Source organism: Chiloscyllium plagiosum, chromosome 20 (assembly GCF_004010195.1).
Source record: "Chiloscyllium plagiosum isolate BGI_BamShark_2017 chromosome 20, ASM401019v2, whole genome shotgun sequence".
NCBI lineage: Eukaryota > Metazoa > Chordata > Chondrichthyes > Orectolobiformes > Hemiscylliidae > Chiloscyllium > Chiloscyllium plagiosum.
Genome location: NC_057729.1, coordinates 43,575,238 through 43,595,922, shown reverse-complemented (window position 1 = coordinate 43,595,922; position 20,685 = coordinate 43,575,238). Strand labels below are relative to the sequence as shown.

Below are 20,685 nucleotides of genomic sequence, written 5' to 3'. Positions count from 1 at the left end.
GAGAGAATGAGACAGAGAGAATGAGAGAGAGAGCCCAGATAAGGGGATAAATTAAGAAGGACTCTTGTTGGTAACCTCAGCAAGTCCAGGAGTGACACCCACTCTGTCGGCATCAGTCTATGGTTCCACGTATACTGCTACCAATCAGTGACTGTGCTGCACTTGGGCTTCCTGAATAAGCAGTGTAAACTACGTCCTATTTCACCTGTGTGGTCCAAGTCACTTTCAGAGGTATTTGATTGGTTTTATTCCAGAACCCTTTAGGTGCAGTCTGAGCAGTCCAATGAAAGGCAAGCTTCATTGCATGTCAGCAGGAGATAAGCACAGAACCCGATTCTCCAAATCACTGTTTCCTTCAATAGTTTCAGCTGAAAATTCAAGTCTCACATGCCTTTGATTTGAAAGTTTTGAAACCAGTCTCAGCGACGCCTGAATTTAACAGCTCTGTCTAGTTCACATCAGCAGTGCTGTCAGCTGTGTGAAACCTAAAACAAAAGGAATGGCCACTGATCTGAGACCACCTTTACAAGTAAATCATGGTTTTACTCTGGGTTCGAAAGAAGTCATACTGGACTCAAAACATTAAATCTCTCTGCAGAGGCTACCAGATCTGCTGAGTCACTCCAGCACTTTGTTTCAGATTTCTAGAAACCTCAGTGTTTTATCTTTACATATTATTCATTATTTTATTTGAATTGTTTTTTACCTTTCATTATTGCAAACATGGTTCTAAAGTTAAGGTGTTATTAAATTTAAAAGTCAAAAATCACAACATGGAGTTATAGTCCACGGGGTTATTTAAAACATTAGCTTTCAGAGCATCAGCACCTGATGGAGGAGCAGCACTCCGAAAGCTAGTGTTTTCAAATCAACCTGTTGGACTCTGAACCTGGTGTTGTGCGATTTTGACCTTGTCCCAACACCGGCACCTCCACATCATAAATTTAAAGGGACTTCCATGTGTTGTGTTAGGAACTACAATGTGATAGAAAGGAACACCACTTAAACAGTTGTTTCCCATTTTTATATGTGCAGGACCAACAGGTATGACATAAATAACTGCTGATTTATCACCAGCTTGACATGATGTTACATAATCTGATAAAACACAATCAGCAAAGGTGTGATCAAACGAAACCACAGTCTTGCTCGAGTAAACATAGCCTACTTTAATCAAATGCCATTAGTAGACCTTGCAGTCACTGCAGGTGACTCTAGTACTTCATTTGGATTACCTTGCCAAATCCGGCCTCCATTAATCAGTACCTCAGCGGGGTAGGAAGGGTGGTCTGGTTGATAGAAGTGAATCACGAAGGCATATCGCCCCGGAGTCGGAATACGGCTGCTGAAGGTGGCAACAGTCTGCAAAAGGACAAGGACATCAATTGTTGGAGCGGTTTCCTTTCATTGTGGCTTTCATAGCACAAGAGTGTTGCATTCCAAAATGACAAAAGCTAGTTTGCAGCAAAAAAAGCTCTATCTCGACTTTTCAACTAAATTGGAGTGCAAGAATGTAACCTTTTGCTGTTTCCCTGAATCTGTTCTCCACACACTGTCCAAAAAAATTGATTTGACTAGGATTTGGTTCTGCTCTCTTCCAAATAGTTTGTTCCTTACTGGGAGCTAGCCGTGAAAGGGAGCGCTTAAACACTTCCAAACAAGTTCAGAGAGGGGCGTTTGCAATTATTAAAAATCCACAGCTGCTTGTTTTTAAAATTCATTAATGACATGTGGCCATTCCCAATTGTCCAGAGGACAGTTAAATGTCATGTAGGCCCATGTAGGCCAGACCAGGTAAAGATGGCAAGTTCCTTCCCCACAGGACATTGGTAAACCAGATGGGTTTTTCCTGATACCTGACAATGATTTCCTGGTCATTGTAAGAGCACTGCTTGACTCCGAATTCCAGATATTTATTGAATTCAATTTCCACCATCTGCCTTGGCAAGATTTGAACCTGGGTCCCCGAGATATTACTAGGGTCTCTGGATTGATAGTTTAGTAATAATACCACTTGGCCATCACCTCCCATTCCCACTTGCAGCTCAATAAGGAGGCAGGTTGGTGTCCAGGCAATGCTCTGCTGAGGTGGATCAGTCATTGAAATATGTTAATAAAGTCTTGTGGCTCAGATTTTAAGCAAACATTTAGACTTTAACAATCGTAAGCCTGGATTCGCAAAGATGGTTGCATCCAGCTGCTGTAGAGAAGCTCAGGTATCTGGACCCAGAAGTTACGTGGTTTTTGCAGTAATGTCAAAGATGCTTATTCTCCACTGAAGACCCCCAAATAATTTTGCCACCTTTCACCACTTCCCAAAATCCAATGTTTTCCCTTTTCCCATTGATCTGCTAGTTGTTCCACATTCTCTTTCCTCCCTATTTCACTCTGCCTCACTCTAATCTGTGACCTTACTCCATTTCATGGGTAGCTGAGCAGCGAGTGAAGAATAAATTCATTTATAAATTCTTGCATTTGGATCATAACAGAGTACCATATTTGTGTACAGTACTTTCAAATGAGAGATGAGAAAATTGGCAAACAAAAATAAACTGAGAGTACCGGTTGCCTGAAAATTCCTGTGTTCACTGACAAATCAATAGCACCTTGAATTCACAGGAAATTGATCGGATGCAATGGTGTAGCCTGGGGAGATAAATGGAAGCTGTTTCCTGTGCTTTTTTCAGATCAGAGGCATGTTTTTACAGGTTGTTGCTTTATGTTCTCGCTAAAGTCTCTCTACATTTTTAAGCACAGGAAAATAAAACCTTTTATTACAACAAAACAAAGTCTGGAACCAATGACTGTTGATGGAGGATAATATATAAAATCTTTATACATAAGCAATATATAGCTCTAAGCTTTATCATTGTGCTTCTAGCAAATTAGACTGTATTGCTAGACTTTTAACTAATCTGTGCCAAGTTAATCACTACTAAATTGACCTAACCTTCATATTGAATTGGGATGCCATGTTATAGAGCTTCAAAAGGCTAACTTTTAACCCTCTATGTCAATTCTGCTGGTCTTGTGACTACAAACATATAGTAGGATTTACCTGAGGGGACCGAAGTAAGATCAAGTCAGTTGTCTCCACAATGGTAGGTGGTTGAATGGGAGGCTGTTGCAGTCGGTCAAGGGTTCTGAGTGGATAAAGGTGCAGCAGTGTCGAGGGAGAGGAAATTTCTCCTTCTCTCAGGATAATGGATTGAGAAGGCTTCTGGAACCTGGAGGTGGTGCAGGAGCCACTGCAAGGCAGACAGCAAAACAATAAGATTAAACATTAATGCAAGCCATACTTTCCAAGTTTGCCAGTGGTATGGAGCTCAGAAATGTAGCAAAAAACAAATGAACAAGCTACTCAGAGAAAACACAGACAATGGCAGAATAATAAAAGTATAACAGATCAAAAGTTAGCACTGAGAAGCAGGAAGTGATCCATTGTGGTTGGAAGAAATAAGACAGGCACTATGAACTAAATGATACAATTCTGGATGGGGTGCAGGGGCAGAGAGATTTGGGGTGCACATATACCAACCAAGTTCAGAAGGCATTCAAAAACCATATAGCCTTCTTGGTTTTATTAATAGAAGCCATAGAATAGATCGGACTGTGACAACACGGACACAAAGTTGACTTGAGTGACAGGAAACACATCAGTGGTGAGCAGCTGTTTATTCAACTGTTAAGATGGTATATAAAAAGGGACTCCAAGTGGGAAGAGGCCAAAGGTGGGAAATTATTTGGGGGTCTCGAGTGGAGAATAAGTATATCTGACATTGTGACAAAAATCACATCCCTTCTGGGTCTGGCTATTTGAGCTTCCCTGCATGGACCTGAGTAACAATACGATCAAACTCTGCAGTGTTGACACTGGAGCAATGCTTTTCTTGTTCTATATTAGTAAACTCAGATTTAGGTGTACAGCACACAACTTCCACAACTTGCAGATGTTACAAAACTTAGGAATGTTGTACACCATGAGAAGGATAATATAGAACTATACAAGGGCATGGACAGGCTGGTGGAATGGACCAAGATGTGGCAGATGGGATTTAGTATGGAGGGCGCATGCTGTGATAAATTTTGGAAAGATGACAGCAATAAACTAAGAAATGCAATTCTAGAGGAAATGGAGGAACAAATAGACCAGAGGATCTTTGTATACAAAATCAGTGAGATAGGCACAACCAGTTGAGAAAATAAGTTAACAAAGAAAAAGTAAAGGATCCTAGGTTTTATAAATAGCAAAGTGGAAATGCAGGTACAATTACAACATTTAAATGGCATCTGGATGGGTACGCGAATACAAAGGATTGAGAGGGATATGAGCCAAATGCTAGCAAATTTGACGAGATTTGTTTAGGATACCTGGTCGCATGGACGGGTTCAACCAAAGGGTCTGTTTCCGTGTTATACAACTCTATGAACATTTATGAAACCCTAGTTGGCATCAAGAGGAGTATCGAGCCGAATGGCCTACTCCCGTTCGTATTTCTATGGCCTAGAAATATGGGCATCACACTTTAGGAAAGGTGTGAATATTTTAGAGAGGGTACAGTAAAGATTCATGGCATTGAGTCCAGGAGTGGTGCACATCAGTCACGTGGAAAGATTGGAGAAGCAGAGGTTGTTCAGCTTGGAGAAAGGGGGAAGGTTGTAAGGAGATTTGTTAGAGCTGTTTAAAACCAGGGACGTTTTGAGAAAATAGGAAGTCATTGTTGCCAGCAAGCAGCAATAATCACACAAAACAAATTTAAAATCAATACAATCATTGAGTGAGACTGGCAAAATATCCAAAGGTGACAGGAAGATATACCATTATTTTTGTTTTTACATGATGAGTTATTGCAATCTGAAATCCGCTGCTCAAAGGGTTGTAGAAACAGATTCAACAATAACGTGAACCAATTTTCTTTTTAATAGATGAAGGGTAAATATTTACAAAGCTATAAATAAAATATAGGAGAATACAGGAATGATGGACTGAATGGCCACCTTCTGCATTTTCTGATTCTAAAATCCAGGCCATTTCCATATGGCCAAGTGTGTAAACAGATCATATGGATGATTTCTTGAAAAAAAAATGAGAATAGGGAAAATATTTAGTAAGTTATATTTAGTTATTGTCTAGTTCTTGGATTTTTGTATCCTGTTGGTGCTGTGTGTTCATTTCTGAACTATTGTGTGTCTCAGGCTGCAGTCAAAATCGCCTACAGCTCTGGTTACTTGGGTGGAAGCTCACCTAAATAAAGTCAAAATATGCAGATTGAAAGAAGTATTAACCAAACCTGCTTTCATCAGCACTTGTTACTGGATACTTCAATAGTGTATATGTTAACAGGAGTGGTAATTATCAGCAGTCACTTCCACATGATTATAAATATCATGAATCAGCACTGATACAGGATGTACTGAGAGTACATGCGTTAACAGAAAATAATTTTATTATAAAGTTATGAAGTCCCAGCTTGCAAACAGCCCTTCATCCTGATACAATGTTCTCAGATTACTATTACAATAAATTACAGTCATTTAGGGTTTCTTGTAAGACCTGCCAAAACAGGCAGCTGTATTCAAGGATCATTCAGCAATAGGAGATTAAGACATCTGATGGTTTTGGAAAATAAAAACACACTTTATGGTACTACTTATATTGTGTTTAACAGAGTAGGTGAAACTCAAATTTAAATGTTTGTGATGTCATAATGACCCAGTGCTCAACACTGATCTTTTTCTGTGCAATTTTATTGCATGAATTTGTAAGAAGGGTCTCTGGAGTGCCTCCAGACACTTCAGCACAGGACTCGTCAAAATCCCGGAGAATCTATGGGCAAGAGCTGGTCTCATTTCCCGGTTGCAAACCCATCCCTGACGGAGGCTACGTATAGGTCAACATTTTCATTAAGGCACAAGCCGAATTTGTGCGAGATCCGAAGTGGCTAATTAGCTATTGTGGAGGCAGTAATAAAGGCAAGGAACCAGCCATTGCTGCTGCTGCTGCTGTTTATCTCGAATTTTAGAAATTAAAGGAATCAGCATCTTCAAACTGACTAGGGCAGGTGGAAAACATGAACCCAAACCCAGGGTAGATTAAGGAAATTGTAAAGTTTTAAACTTTAATTGTTTTCCAAAAGACTTTTGGCAAAACTTTCTCTCTTCTTTGGAAAACCACCTAAAACATTTCCAATATTATCTTCCTTCTTCTAGACAGACTGGAGTTGTTCAGCTTTGAACAACTTCCGAAGGGCACCTGTACCTCTTAAAATCTGATAACTTTAGGCAGTGGGTTCTTACCAAACTCATTAATTACATAAACGTGCCTGATTAACAGCATACGGAGTTCATTTTCTCACCCTCTCAAAATTATCACAATCAAGATAAGGCAACAGACTGGCACGGTAGCTATTAATGCTATTTTGTTTTTGGCTGACCACTTCTATGCCAACTTGATTTGACACACGAAAATCCCAATTCCATGTCTCTTGCTAGCCTGCAGGCCATCCATTAAAGTTATAGCAACTGGAAAAAACTCCCAGGAAATTAAGGACTGCATTCGATCTGTGTAATGTCTGCAATAAGTAAGAACCTTAAATCTGAGCAGTGTTAAGGATTTATTGAAATGTACCAAACAATTAAATGTTAAATGCTCAAATTATGGTCAACTCTCACAACAGCATGCATATAGGTCAAATAGATAAATTTCCATAATCTATAACTAGTGGAATGTTGCAGGGATCAGTGCTGGGGTCACAATTATTTATGATATATGCATAACTTGAAGGAGGAAAATGAATGTACTAACGCCAAGTTTGTGGATAATATAGAAAACAAAAGTGGGAAAGCAAGTGGTGAAGATGACACAAAGATTGAAAAGGGGTACAGACACATTAATGCAAGTGGGCAAAAACTTTACAAATGGAACATAAAGGGAGGTTATGCACTTTGGCAGGAACACAACCAAAAGCTGAGTATTGTTACATTGGAGAAAGACTGCAAAAAGCTACAGTACAGAGTAATTTGGATATCTTCACGCATAAACCTTATTCAAAACCGTGCCACCTGAAACGTCAACTCTCCTGCTCCTCAGTGGCTCAGTGGTTAGCACTGCTTCCTCACAGCACCAGGGTCCCAGGTTCGATTGCAGCCTCGGTTGACTGTTTGTGTGGAGTTTGCACATTCTCCCTGTGTCTGCGTGGGTGTGCTCCGGTTTCCTCCCACAGTCACAAAGATGTGCAGGTCACGTGAATTGGCCAGGCTAAATTGCCCATAGTATTAGGTGCATTAGTCAGAGGGAAATGGGTCTGGGTGGGTTAATCTTCAGAGGGTCAGTGTGGACTGGTTGGGCCGAAGGGCCTGTTTCCACAATGTAGGGAATCTAATCTAATTCAGCAGGTAACAGGAAAGCCAAATGGAATGTTGTCCTTTATTTCACAGGGAATGGAGTACAAAAACATAGGGAAATACTTGCCAAAACAATACAAGGTATCACTCAAACTACAGCTGAAACACTGCCAAAAGCTTTGGTCCCCTTATCTCAGGAAAGATATGTTGGTGTTGGAAGCAGTCCAGAGAAGTTCATGATGGAGGGACTGACATATGAGGATAGGTTGAGTCTGTACTGATGGGAGTTTAAAAAATGAGAGGCAATCTTATTAAAGATTAAATATTATACTGGATTTTCAGGGGATTTGACAGGGTGAACGTGGATGGGCTGTTTCCCTTTGTGGGAGTGTTTAAGACTGGAGGGTATAATCTCAGAAAATGGGGTCACCCATTTCAGATAAGGTTGAGGAAGAATTTCTTCTCTCAGAGGTAGTGAATCTATGGAATTCTTTACTGCAGATGGCTCAAGAGGCTGGGCCCTTAAGCGTATTCAATGCTGAGATGGGCAGATTTTTAATCAGTAAGAGAATCAAGGGTTATGAGGAACAGGCAGGAAAGAGGAGTTGAGGATTATCAGAACAGTCACGATCTCTCTGAACGGCAAAGGAGACTGGATGGTTTGGATGGCCTACTTCTGTTGTAAGCTCTTATGGCCTTAATTCTGAGTGCTGAGTCGAGAATGTGGTGCTGGAAAAGCACAGCAGATTTGGCAGCATCCGAGGGGCAGGAAAATTGACATTTCAGGCATAAGCCCTTCATCAGGAACGATTCCTGATGAAGGGTTTATGGTCCGAAATATCAATTCTCCTGCTCCTCAGATGCTGCCTGACCTGCTGTGCTTTTCCAGCACCACACTCTCGACTCTAATCTCCAGCATCTGCAGTCCTCACTTGCTATGACTTAATTCTGAGTGCTGTTGGTTCCTTCCAAACACCACATCATTCTCTTTCAGGAAATCTTTCAAATTACAAGAACATCATTGAGCTCATGCAAAGTTAGAAAAGGCAAAGAATAATTTTAACACTCTCATTTGTTTATGATAAAAATGTAACATTACATTCTCTCTACCTTAAGTAGTAGCTACTAAGAGGTTGGCTCACCAGTTGGCATTAGTCAGATAAGTTGGAAAAAACATACTGGACAGTACAATCACCTGTCTGGTGCAAATGTTCCATGAGTACTGATGCAGTGTACTCCTGGCAGTACATATTCCATGGTGAATTGTTCATGGGGTATGAGGTATATTTTGTTCTGCAAATAAATAACAAAATCAGCAACAGCTTGATCCTGTTGTTATTGTATCTCACTTAAAATCAGAGTGCTTTGTTCTTTCTCAACATTCACCATCAGCCATTGCTAAGAATCACTAATTTCTAACGCTCGAAATTGAAAAATAAGTGATCACAAGTCAGCACACTGACACCTGTGTCCTACGGAGATAGGTTATAATTATTCATTCAAAAGGAGGGCTTCTATGTCTTCACTTGTACAGGAAGTACTGTTCATCCATTATCTGATTTTAACCAAAATTTTCAGATGTTATAGGGATGATATTATGAAGCTTGAGACAGTTCAGAAGAGATTTACTGGGATGTTGCTGGGAATGGAGGGTTTGAGTTGTAAGGAGATGCTGGGACTTAGTTCACTGGACCACAGGAAGTTGAGGGGTGACCTTATAGAGGTTTATAAAATCATGAAGTGTATATATAAAAGGTGAATGGCACGGGTCTTTTCCCTAGGGTAGGGGATTTCAAGACCAGGGACCATATTTTTGAGGTGAGAGAAGGAAGATTTAAAAAAAAACATAAGGAGCAACTTTTTTTAATATAGAGTAGTTTGTGTGTGGAATGAACTTCCACAGAAAATGGTTGATGTGGGTACAGTTATAATGTTTACAAGACATTTAAGTAAGTGAATGGGAAAGATTTGGAGGGAAATGGGCCAAACGCAGACAGGTGGGACTGGTTTAGTTTGGGATTATGGTCGGCATAGAATGGTTGGATCGAAGGACATGTTTCCATGCTGTGAGACTCTAAGAAAAATAGAGTAGTACAACAGAGAACTATTAGGACAGAATGTGTTAAAGCTCCTTACTAAGGAATGTTTTTAATGATTAGATGTTCCATGTGGGGAACACTGCTGAGAGGATACAAGGCTGGGAAGCAGTGGGCCTATAGGATTTGAATTTAACTTTAAACGCATTGAATTCTGAGGCTTTCAGTCCACAATTTCTTAACAACACTCTTTGATGGGCACGGTCTGATCTGTGGAAGCTAATGACATAAGTTGGTAGAACACAGAACATAGGAACAATACAGAGCAGAACAGGCCTTTCGGCCCTTGATGTTGCGGACCTGTGAACTATTCTAAACTCATCCCCCTACACTATTCCATCATCATCCATGTGTTTATCCAAGGATTGCTTAAATCACCCTCAGTGAATGCAAGAGTTTCATTCAAGGAGAACTGTTGGGCAGAGTTTCTGCTGCTTTGTAACCATTAATTTTATTTAGCTCGAGAATGATATAAAAATCAATCAAGCCAGTGCAAAGGGTTGAGGAATGTTAGGCACAAATTACATCCAGAAAATCTGAGATCTTCTGTGCTGATTTGAAATAAAATTTGCACCAATGCCATGCTTCCTCAATTGATTCTATCTCTGTTGGGAGTTCCTGCTCATCAAGCCCCCTTATGGACTCCAAACTTAAACAAGTTCTTCATCAAGTCACAAACATGATTAGTTTTTGTTTTAAAAGGAGCTTTAAGTTTTGGTTTATTTTACTGTGAAAATGGTTACTGCATACCAACGTAACTGGTAAATGGTTCAGGATTGCTTTTTAAAATTATGTGCAATTCGTTAAAATCAGGATAGAAAGTGTTGGAGAAACTTAGAAGACTTGATCACTTTCTGTCCACAGAAGGTATCATTTCAAATCCAATGATTCCTTTTCAGTTCCAAAGAAAATTCGTTGGACTTAGTTTCTCTCTCCACCGATGGCTGTCAGACCTGCTGAGTTTCTCCTGCACTGTTCAGATTTCCAGCATCCACGGTTCATTGTTATTTTTATTTAAAATCAGCTGTTAGTCTAGAAACTGTAGCAAGGGTGGTCAGCAGATTGGTCACAAATGCCCATATTGCTCATTTCAGTCTTTGTTTTGCCACTGGGGAAGCTCAGAGGCAGTGGCTGGCTAATTTCTTTAGCCAGTAATGGAGAGAAGAAAACGGTGGGGCTGTCTTTACAGGTCTCATATCTCTCAGTGATAGGGTGAAGCATTGTGCTTGAAGAAGCTCGATTGCCTATGCCTCAGATGATGTGTGTATACTCTGACAAGAATGAAGAGTATTAACTGACTATGTGAGCGGAAACCCAAAATAAATTTGACATAGAATCTCAATAAACCTGGAAGAATTCATATAAGAAAAGAGAAAATATCTTATTTTCCGGCAGGTATAGCAACATGCATTTGTTTTAAACAATCAATACAAAGGTAAGAATAGAGTAATAACAATATTGAAGGCATAATTAGTGATTTAGATGCAATACTAACTTTTCATTTATACTCTAACATTGTACCAATTAGCAGGTTTAAGCAACTCGTGTCACAGAAAAAAAAAAGTATTGCTCCACAATGCTGTTACTTTTTGCTCCTACAAGATCTCGCAATTGTATCAAGGATTTGGCAGCACAGGTATTGAATGCCAACTCTTATATGTCACCCAAGTGATTTCTGGCCTTCTGCAAGCCTGAACAGTTTACAGTGACCTATTCAGGTGCCCAGTAATAGAATCAGAGAATCCCTACCGTGTGGAAGCAAGCCAATTGGCCCATCAAGTCCACACCGACCCTCCAAAGAGCATCCGACCTCCCACCCTAATCCCATAAACCTACGTTTCCCATGGCCAGTAATAATCAATGGCTTGATGTTGGCAGGGAGAGAGGTTGATGGGAAACATTCTTCTTGTTGTAAAACTCCCTCATACTAGGATTTTCAAGTCACTGTAACTGTCCAACTGTGCACAGAATTACTGAATATCATACACAATTAACTCCCTTCCAAAACATAGAGGTAGCCTCTAGTGCTGACTTTTTAACCTATTTGTTCTCTGACTGGGTTTTGTGAAAGTTAAATGGATCAGCATAGGCAGAGAGAAAATGGTCATATTTGATCTTGTTACACGATCTCTTACCAGGAGGATGTTAGCTGAATCAGCAACGATCTGCAGTTCCACGTTAGTTGGTAATTCATACACTGCGACACGATTCAAAGAATCAGTTGCAACTCCATGACACAGAAAACTGGAATTAAAAATAAGGTTAAAATTACAGGTGGACAGCAAAATAAAAATTGGTTCAAACAGTATTTGTTCCATAAGTCTGGAGTGCAACCCAAAGTCTTTACTATTTATAATGCAGCGTTCCATTTGTTCAGTTCAACACCACTCATAATGGAATGTCAAAATCTCACAGAAACACTTCCAATTCTTTGCCTATTTAATTTGCCATGCAGCAGATGAGGGGTAGGGAAGGCCAGTGGTGCTACGTAGCCTGAAATATCCAGATTCAGACTGTTTATTTCATTTCCACCACACCGAGAAATTCTTGCAAGGGACGATGAGGAAAAAAACATAGACTCCGGTCTCAGTTCTCAGTGATTGCGGACATGAGAACTCTGAAACTTTTCTTCTTCATTTGCAGCACGTGGGGGTCACTGGCTCAGCCAGCATTTATTACCCATCCCTAAATGCTCTTGAAGAATTGATGACAGTAACTATACGGTCACCATGTTTCATCAAGTCTACGCAGTTTGATGGTTGTCCAAAGACACACAGCATTCACTGATTTATTATTAACACAACATTCACAGTTTCTTGGAATCTTTCAAGCAAAATTGCAGTTCCCAGCAAGAAAATTATACAACATATGGCAAACATGAGAAATTACTGCACAAAATAGGGCGTCACGGAGGCTCAGTGGTTAGCACTGTTGCCTCACAGCACCAAGGTCCCAGGTTCAATTCCAGCCTCAGGCAACTGACTGTGTGGAGTTTGCACATTCTCCCCGTGTCTGCGTGGGTTTCCTTTGGGTGCTCCGGTTTCCTCCCACAGTTCAAAGATGTGCAGGTCAGGTGAATTGGCCACGCTAAATTGCCCATAGTGTTAGGTGCATTAGTCAGAGGGAAATGAGTCTGGGTGCGTTACTCTTCGAGGGGTCGCTGTGGACTGGTTGGGCCGAAAGGCCTGTTTCCACACTGTAGGGAATCTAACCTAATCTAAAATAAGAACATTTGCATATAAGAGTATTTTTCTCCCATAGACACGTGCCATCACTTGACCAGGAGGGTGTCACATTCCCAGGCTTCAGCAGTGCAGCATAGGAAGGATTAAAAAAGAGCTAAGTGGGATCCCGTTCCTCTGTGGAACAGCATTTGAGTTCTGCTTTGTACATCCCACTGAATACACATTCCATTAAACAAAAGGCGTTTTCTGAGATACACATTATATCTCAAAGCAACACCTGGTTTCATTTGAAGTATCTTTATTACAGACCTCAAGATTTAACTCCTTATAAGCTATTGCACTGGCAATTATTTTCCTTGATGTCTTTCCCAGTTTACACTAGTGTTAAAATTTTCTCTCTTACTACTCTGAGAGACAATGATAGAACTGAAGAAGTGTCTCCGCCCTAAATGTTAATCGATGTTTCTTTTACTTATTCAATCCCCTGGCCAAATTGTCTGAATTTCTACACACAGCTCATGTTGCCATGGCACAAGAAATCCTCGAGATGGTGCCAAGGAGAGTCACAAGACTAATCCACAGTAATGAGCTAAAAGGAACAATTAGAAAAACCAGTGCTTTTCAGTCTCCTACATATCCACTTCTGAGACCCCACTGAAGTATAGGTCCAAGTTATTTAAACAAGAAAATAAACAATGCACCAGTGTTCTTGGGTAAGAGGTTGAAAGTGTATAGGACAAAATTAGGATACACAAACCAGAAGCTGTCCTCAGAAAGCAATTCAAATATATCACCACATAAATTGATTGAGACCACAACGTCTTCAAGAAATAGTTGTGTAATAAAAGAACAGCAGGGCTGATATTTACGGAGATTTAGCTCATTTTGCTGAAGTGACTTCCTCATTCCAATGAAGCACTTTTTTCAGCATGTTCTACGCTGACTTTTAGATTTCCAGTCTCGGGGTTTTCTATCTCATGTACAGATAGCCTGGTGCAGTGTCTCATCAATCAGTAAAAATCCTCACATGGCTTTAAATAAACTAGCAGTGCCACAGCAGTTATTCGAAAATTAATTGCAATTTCCAAATGCAGTGCAGGACTGGGCAATTTCTAATGAAAACACTTGATTTGGCCAGTGGAAACAAGGACTGCTTTTCTTCTGCTGAAAGACTGATGCACTATTTCTGGTTCTGTCCATGGAGACCATTTCCTCCCCATCCCAGAGTGTTGCACGACCAAAAACAAACAGACTTAGCAGCAGAATTCTTTCGGAGCTTCATGAGGGCAATTGAATAGACATGTGAAGCTGAAACCCTTAGAAGGCTATGGGGATAAAGGACAACTTTTTTCAGGGATACAGTGGAAATGTGACGGATTGATGAGCATCCTTCAATCAGTCTAAAACTCTGCAACTGTACAAGATGTAATATTACGGTAGGGACAAAACAGAAATTGCTGGCAAAACTCAGCAGGTCTGGCAGCATCTGTGGACAGAAGGCAGAAGGGTTATGAAGAAGGGTCACTGGAGCCAAAACATTAACTCTGCTTTGTCTCCACAGATGCGGTCAGACTTGCTCAGTTTCTCTAGCAATTTCTGGTTTTGGTTCTGCTTTACAGTATCTGCAGTTCTGCTTAGTTTTTCACTTGGAAGGAGTGTTTGGAGCCTTGAATGTTACGAAGGGAGGAGGGAAAAAGGTGTTGTATCTCATGCATTTGCATGGACAGTTGTCAAACAGAAGGGAGCAGGTGTTGTGGAGAACATGGGGTAACAATCCTTTTGGAATACTGAAAGCAATAAGTGGGGAAGACATAATTAGTGGAGGCTTCATGCTGGAGCTGGTGAAATTAGGAGAGGATGATTAATCGAATGTGGAGGCTGGTGAGGTGAGGGGTCCGAATAAGAGGATCTCTATCATGGTTCTGGAAGAGAGAAAGGTGAGACCATAAGTGTGAGAAATATATTGGACGCAGTGGATGTCTCAGTCAACAGCACCAGGGACCAGGGTTCGATTACAACCTCGGGCGACTACCTGTGTGGAGTTTGCACATTCTCCCTGTGACTGCGTGGGTTTCCTCCAGATCCTCCGGTTTCCCCCCCACAGTCCAAAGATGTGTAGATCAGGTGAATTGGCCATGCTAAATGGCCCATAGTATTAGGTACATTAGTCAGAGAGAAGTGGGTCTGGGTGGGTGCTCTTTGGAGGGACGGTGTGGACTTGTTGGGCCCGAAGGGCCTGTTTCTACACTGTAGGGAATCTAAACTAAAACCACAATCGGGGGGGATCCTCAGTTTCTTCTATTCAGTCACAGAATTAGGGGATTGGTGGGTAGGCCAGCATTTAGTGACCATCCTAATTGCCTGGAGGGCATTGCTGTCGTTCCGAAGTCACATGTAGGCCAGACAAGTTAAGAATGGCAAATTTCCTTCCCTAAAGGACTTTACTGAACCAGATGGGTTTTTCCGGACAATAGTTTCATGGTCATCGTTAGACTCTTAATTTCAGATTTGTAAAAATTTAATTCAAATTCTACCATCTGCCATGTTGGGATTTGAACATGGGTCCCCTGAACATGAACAAGATTACTGGTCCAGCAAAAATATCATTAGACCACTGTCTCCAACTGAGGGAAAAGGAAGACAAAACAGAACAAATGTGACTGAGACGTAGAGACCTGGAGAAGAAAATGGAGTCCTCACAGGAAGTGGGGTGTAAGGAAATACAGGGTAGATGTGATGATAACAAACTATTTTCAGAAATGCGGACAGGGAATTCAACAAAAGTTCAGAGATGGACCAGGTGAAGGTGACAGAGCGTTGGAAAACAATATTTTTTCATTCAAAGTGAGAGCAGGGTGTGGCTCAAATAGAGTCATCAATGTACTGGGGAAATGAGGTGGGGGCTGCTGAATAGGATGTGAGATAGGAACGGTCCACAAATGCTACAAACAAAAAAAACAGGTATTTTGGGCACTGTAACAATCACCTTTTACATGAACAAAATGAGTGGAGTTGAAGGTGAGAACAATCATAGGCAGGCTGAGGTTCAGTTTCCTGTTAAGAAAGAAGCAATGAGCTGTCAGGCCAGCTTGGTGGATAATGGTAATGGTGAGAGTTTGGATTCTTCCATGGGGTAGAGGAAAGGGATAGGACCATGACATTGAATCATGGTAGGGCATTGGAGGAGTCTTTTCTCTCCCTTTACCTGAAACAGCGGGCTGCAGCTCCTGTTGTCCTGAAGAACCTACCTATGGCTTTCCAGTTTTGAAAGTTTGTCCAATCTCCTTAATTAAATGATGAGTGTCAGGGTCTAACCCAAATGGTGCCTCACATATCATCATATGCCCCAATGTAGATTGTGACTGAAAAGTTGTATTTATCCATTAGTTTCAAAGCACAATAATTGATGTGGATTACGTTTACATAACTGTTACTTATGGTTTCCCACGCATGTGAACACATCTCTGCACATCTGGCTAACCGCCAACTGTTATCTGTAATTTTCAGTATGGACATAAGTATGCTAATGTTGACTTTAGAAATGAGTGGTTCAAATTCCTTTTACGTTCCATCCAAACTCGTGCCAGATTTGTTCAGCCCGAGAATTGAAAATCAAAACTCTGCAGATTACCAGGTCGCTCTTTGCAAATCCGTGTCACAGCTTCTTACCCTTTAGCTTCCAGCCTCCCAATTAGGACTGCTTCGAAAGGATTACCCTAACCCATGGCTTTAAGACAGACGAGTTGGATTTTTCCCACGCTTTGTAGACAATGGAAGAAAATTTGATCCAAAAGTCTGAAAAGAGTATCTAAGGTCTGCTGCGTTAAATGAAGGATTAATGCATTGGGATCTGTATTATCAGTGAAATTAGCCATACAGCTAATTGTGAAAGTAATGTTACTCATGTCGACTAGTCTGATTATGGGGTTTTCTATTAAGATTCACAAGGATGATTTGATCCCAAGTGCTTAGCTGAAACAAGCTAGATGGCCAAGAAAAGGTCTCTGTTCACCCACCCTACAGCCTCAGGGAATTGATTTGTTATGAATCCCTATAGAGCATGTAGTGAGGGCCTGACCAAAGTCTGATGCATTTTAGTTTAAAACATGCGCATGTTAAGCCGCAAGCGTGGAAGACAATGCCTGAGTGAGAAATGGCGATGTGGTTTCTGCCAAGTCAATCTACCAATTTGATTTGATTGGTTTATTATTGTTTACATGTACCCAAGTACAGTGAAAAGTTTTGTTTTACATGCAGTCCAGGCAGATCATTAACATACGAGGATCGCAGCCAGAAGGGAGACAAGAAATGCTCATTCCTTTACATGGGATGGTTTGGCAGTCATTAATTGAGACTGAACACCACGTCCCATCAACGTCAACTGGAATGAGGTTCTCCCATTAAAATATTTCACAATTTTTTATTTAGCTGCACCACATGAGTATTGAGCTGACACCAAAACCCATTCATTCAAAACTGCTCACCAGTCAACGTTCCAGCCTAAACATCTGCAAAGGAATGCACGTTAACCTACAATTATAAACCGCAGAGACCAACAGGATCAGGACATGATGCAGACCTCTCAAGGAGAAAGTTCAGCTTTTGGGAAATATTTTTAGGAGCTAGTTAGTAACCAGCAAACATCTGTTCTGTGCATCAACCAATTCAAAACACAGACTTAACAAATAACAAAGTCATGAACCTTCATAAAATATTTAGTCTCAGGGCTCTTGTGGTGCAGTAGCAGTGCCCCTACCTCTAAACCAGGAGGTCTGGGTTCAAGGCACGCCTGCTCTGGGAGGTGTGTAATAACATCTCTGAACAGACTGATTTGGAAAATAATTAATCGAACAGGGATTCAGTGCTGACCACTTTTGTTGTGCAGACAGTTTGAATAGCAAAGGAAGAAATGATCCTATTTTTGACAAAAGATTATGTCTGTAATTCAACATCGATATTCCTCTGACCTGAGGAATTGGGGAGCACAAGTCCAACAACATGTGCCTCTCGGTGGCAGTGGTAGGGCTGGGAAGCCCGGAGTGGGACAATGGCAGTGACATGCTGTAGTAGCAGAGAAGGACAAGTTGGACACTCTAAGTTATCTTTTTTAAATTAAGTTAATGTGAATGGCGTTTATGTACGAGCGACAATACACTTTTGTATTGAATACACATGACAATAAAGGATATTCTATTCTATGGTGATATGGGAGCATCCTGCCTGATGCAAATTTCAACAAGCTTTGATTTCTTTTTCTCTTTGTGAATCCCAAAATTGAAGATTTGTTTTGGTACAGAAGGAAGTTATTTGGCCTATCATGTCTGCACTCCTCTCAAAGGAGTGTTATGACACAATGCCATTTTCCTACCTTTTTCCCTTCCCTTGGAACACTGGTTCTTTTCAAATGAACATCCATTGCCCTCTTGAATGCCTCAATTGACCCTGCCTCCACCACATATCCAGACAGTGGACTCCAGACCCGAACCACTTGCTGTGTGAAAATCTCTTTTTCACATCACACTTGCTGCTTTTGCAAATTACTTTAAATCGGTGCTTTTTTGCCACTGTACTGTTACCCTTTCTAAATAATCCTCATAGTCAAAGTTCCTCATCCTAGGAACCATTTTTAGAAATTCCCTCTGTCTTCTCTCCAATGTGTCACATCTTTCTGATAGTTGGCGCCCATCTCACCATTCTAGATGAGAGTTAACTAGTGTCTTGTATAAGTTCCTTGCATAAACTCCTTGTTCTTATACTCTATGCCCCTATTAATAAAGCCCAAGATATAACACTTTAATAACCTCACTGCCCACCTGTTTGTCATCCTCATTAATGTGTGCATATATGCACCAAGGTCACTCTGCTCCTGCATCACACACCCTCAACCCAATTATTGTACCCCTATTGTATATCGTCTCTCCATGTTCTGCTTCACAGTAAAAGAAAGCATCAACCTCTCAGTTTTTCACATTGAACTTTATCTGCCACCTATCTGCTGACTCAAACTTTTCAACTTGTCTACGTTGCTTTGGATTGTTACATTTTTATCTTCAGAGTGTACAATGCTTCTAGTATCACATGCAAACTTTGAAATTATTCCCTGTGCACCAAGATCCAGATCAAACCGATAAAATTCCCTTCAGCCGGAAAATATCCATTGACCACAGCCCTATTTCCTATCACCCAGCCAGCTTTGTATCCACGATAATCACCTCCACCTAATTGACAAGAGAACTGTGGATTGGATCCTGAAGTTGAAGTAATCATAGAACAACCTACAGTGTGGAAGCAGGCCATTCAGCCTACCAAGTCCACACTGACCTTCCGAACAGCAGCCTACCCAGATCCATCCTATCCCTGTAACCCTGCATTTCCTATGACTAAAACACTGAGCCTGCACATGCCTGGACACTATGGGCAATTTAAAATGTTCAAGCCACCCAACCTGTATATCTTCGAACTGTAGGAGGAAACCAGAGCACAGACACAGAGTAAATGCGCAAGTTTCACACAGACAGACAGTTTCCCGAGGCTGGAATTGAACCTGGGTCCTTGGCACTGAGACAGCAGTGCTAACTACTGAGCCACTGTGCCACTCTAAAGTATAAGTTAAGTATTTCTAGCATTGAAGTAGACTGCAATGGTGTGCAACAATTTTCTCATTTTTCTTTCCCAAATTCTTTTGCAGCAGGTAGTTTATTACACTACATTCTCATTTTTTTCTAAATTGGAATAGTAAATATTCACTCAAAGACAATTACACTGAAGTTTCTGACTAAAATTTAGGAGAAGCTACACCTCGAAAATCAGAAGGCCTGAGTATGTTGTTAAAACAGTTTCTGTAGTTTCTAAAAGTTACATTATGTGTGATTTGTCAGAGACGACTTTTCAAGTACTAAGTATCCTCAGCTCCAACAACCTATAGATCATAATGTCCCTCTGGGATCCTTCCTCAGCTTCCCTTCCCTCGGACTCAAACTCATCTTCCATTTGCACCTCTCCACTGTATATTCACTATGACCTCTGACTTTTCACTCTCCCATGCTGAATGATCTGTGTTCAAAGGACCCATTGGTATTCCTTTGCTGTCCCCTTCAATTAACTATGGGCTCAGCAAGACATCAAAATCTTCTTCCCTTGCCCTCAAAGCCCTCTCCAACCCCCACATACACCAACCCTTCCCCAACTCAATGGGCTCTTTTGTCCATCTACAATACTCTCTCTCCCACCTGACTCCTCTCTCTGGCTAGCTATCCACTCTTCTATAGCAGACCTATTGTTTCAGCCTGTTTCTGCCCCACTCTTCCTATCTTGATCACCTTCTGCCCCATCCCACCCCTACCGTCCAGTCACTTCCCACCTATGTTTGTGATTCTTCTGTCATTTTACATTACTTCATCAATTTCCAGTTCTGTGACCACCTCCTCACTATGAGGATGGTCTGAGGGCTATATGCATCTTCCTTTACTGGGGGCCAGAACAATTCCTGTCAACCACCACCCTCCGCAGGTAGCTCTCATTGAACAATTTCTTCTTTAACTTGTCTCATTTCCGAGACGGGAAGTGTGGCTGTGGGTATCCACATGAGCACTGGGTATGCCCGTCTGTCTGTAGGGTACCTTTCAATTTCAATTTTCACCCTCCTCTCACCTTCACATGGCTCATTTCTGACATTAACCTTTATTTCCCTGTTCCCACTTCTGGTGGTAGAATTTGTATTAACATTCATTCACTCACACCAACTGCCACCAGTTACCTTGACTATAATTCTGCAAGGCCTGCTTTCTGTAATGACTCCACTTGACATCCAATTTCTAAGTCTCTAATCTGATGATGCTCTCTTCCACAATTCAGACAGGTCTTTCTTTTTCCTCATCCCCATTCCTAAGAAATCCCCATCCACCGTAGCTGACAGAGCAAACAATTTTCTGAACCTCCGCCTTACCCATTCATTTCCTCGAATAATGCTTAAACCTTGCTCTCACTTCCCACTTCACCTGCCTCCTTATTTTTAAATCTGTTTTGCTCCACCAGATCTTGCATTTCATCTCCCCCATCCT

At 41.1% G+C, this 20,685-nt stretch overlaps 1 protein-coding gene across 1 annotated transcript in view; it reads right to left on the bottom strand.

Annotated features, from left to right (window-relative positions):
• lama5 (laminin, alpha 5) overlaps positions 1–20,685 on the bottom strand; it is a 300,746-nt gene that overhangs the window by 87,855 nt on the left and 192,206 nt on the right. Inside the window, exons 29-32 of the mRNA XM_043710073.1 lie at positions 11,576–11,684; positions 8,540–8,637; positions 3,059–3,248; positions 1,236–1,362 (exon numbers count right to left, since the gene is read on the bottom strand). Coding sequence (XP_043566008.1) covers positions 1,236–1,362; positions 3,059–3,248; positions 8,540–8,637; positions 11,576–11,684 — 524 coding nt within the window. The remainder of the gene's footprint in view (positions 1–1,235; positions 1,363–3,058; positions 3,249–8,539; positions 8,638–11,575; positions 11,685–20,685) is intronic.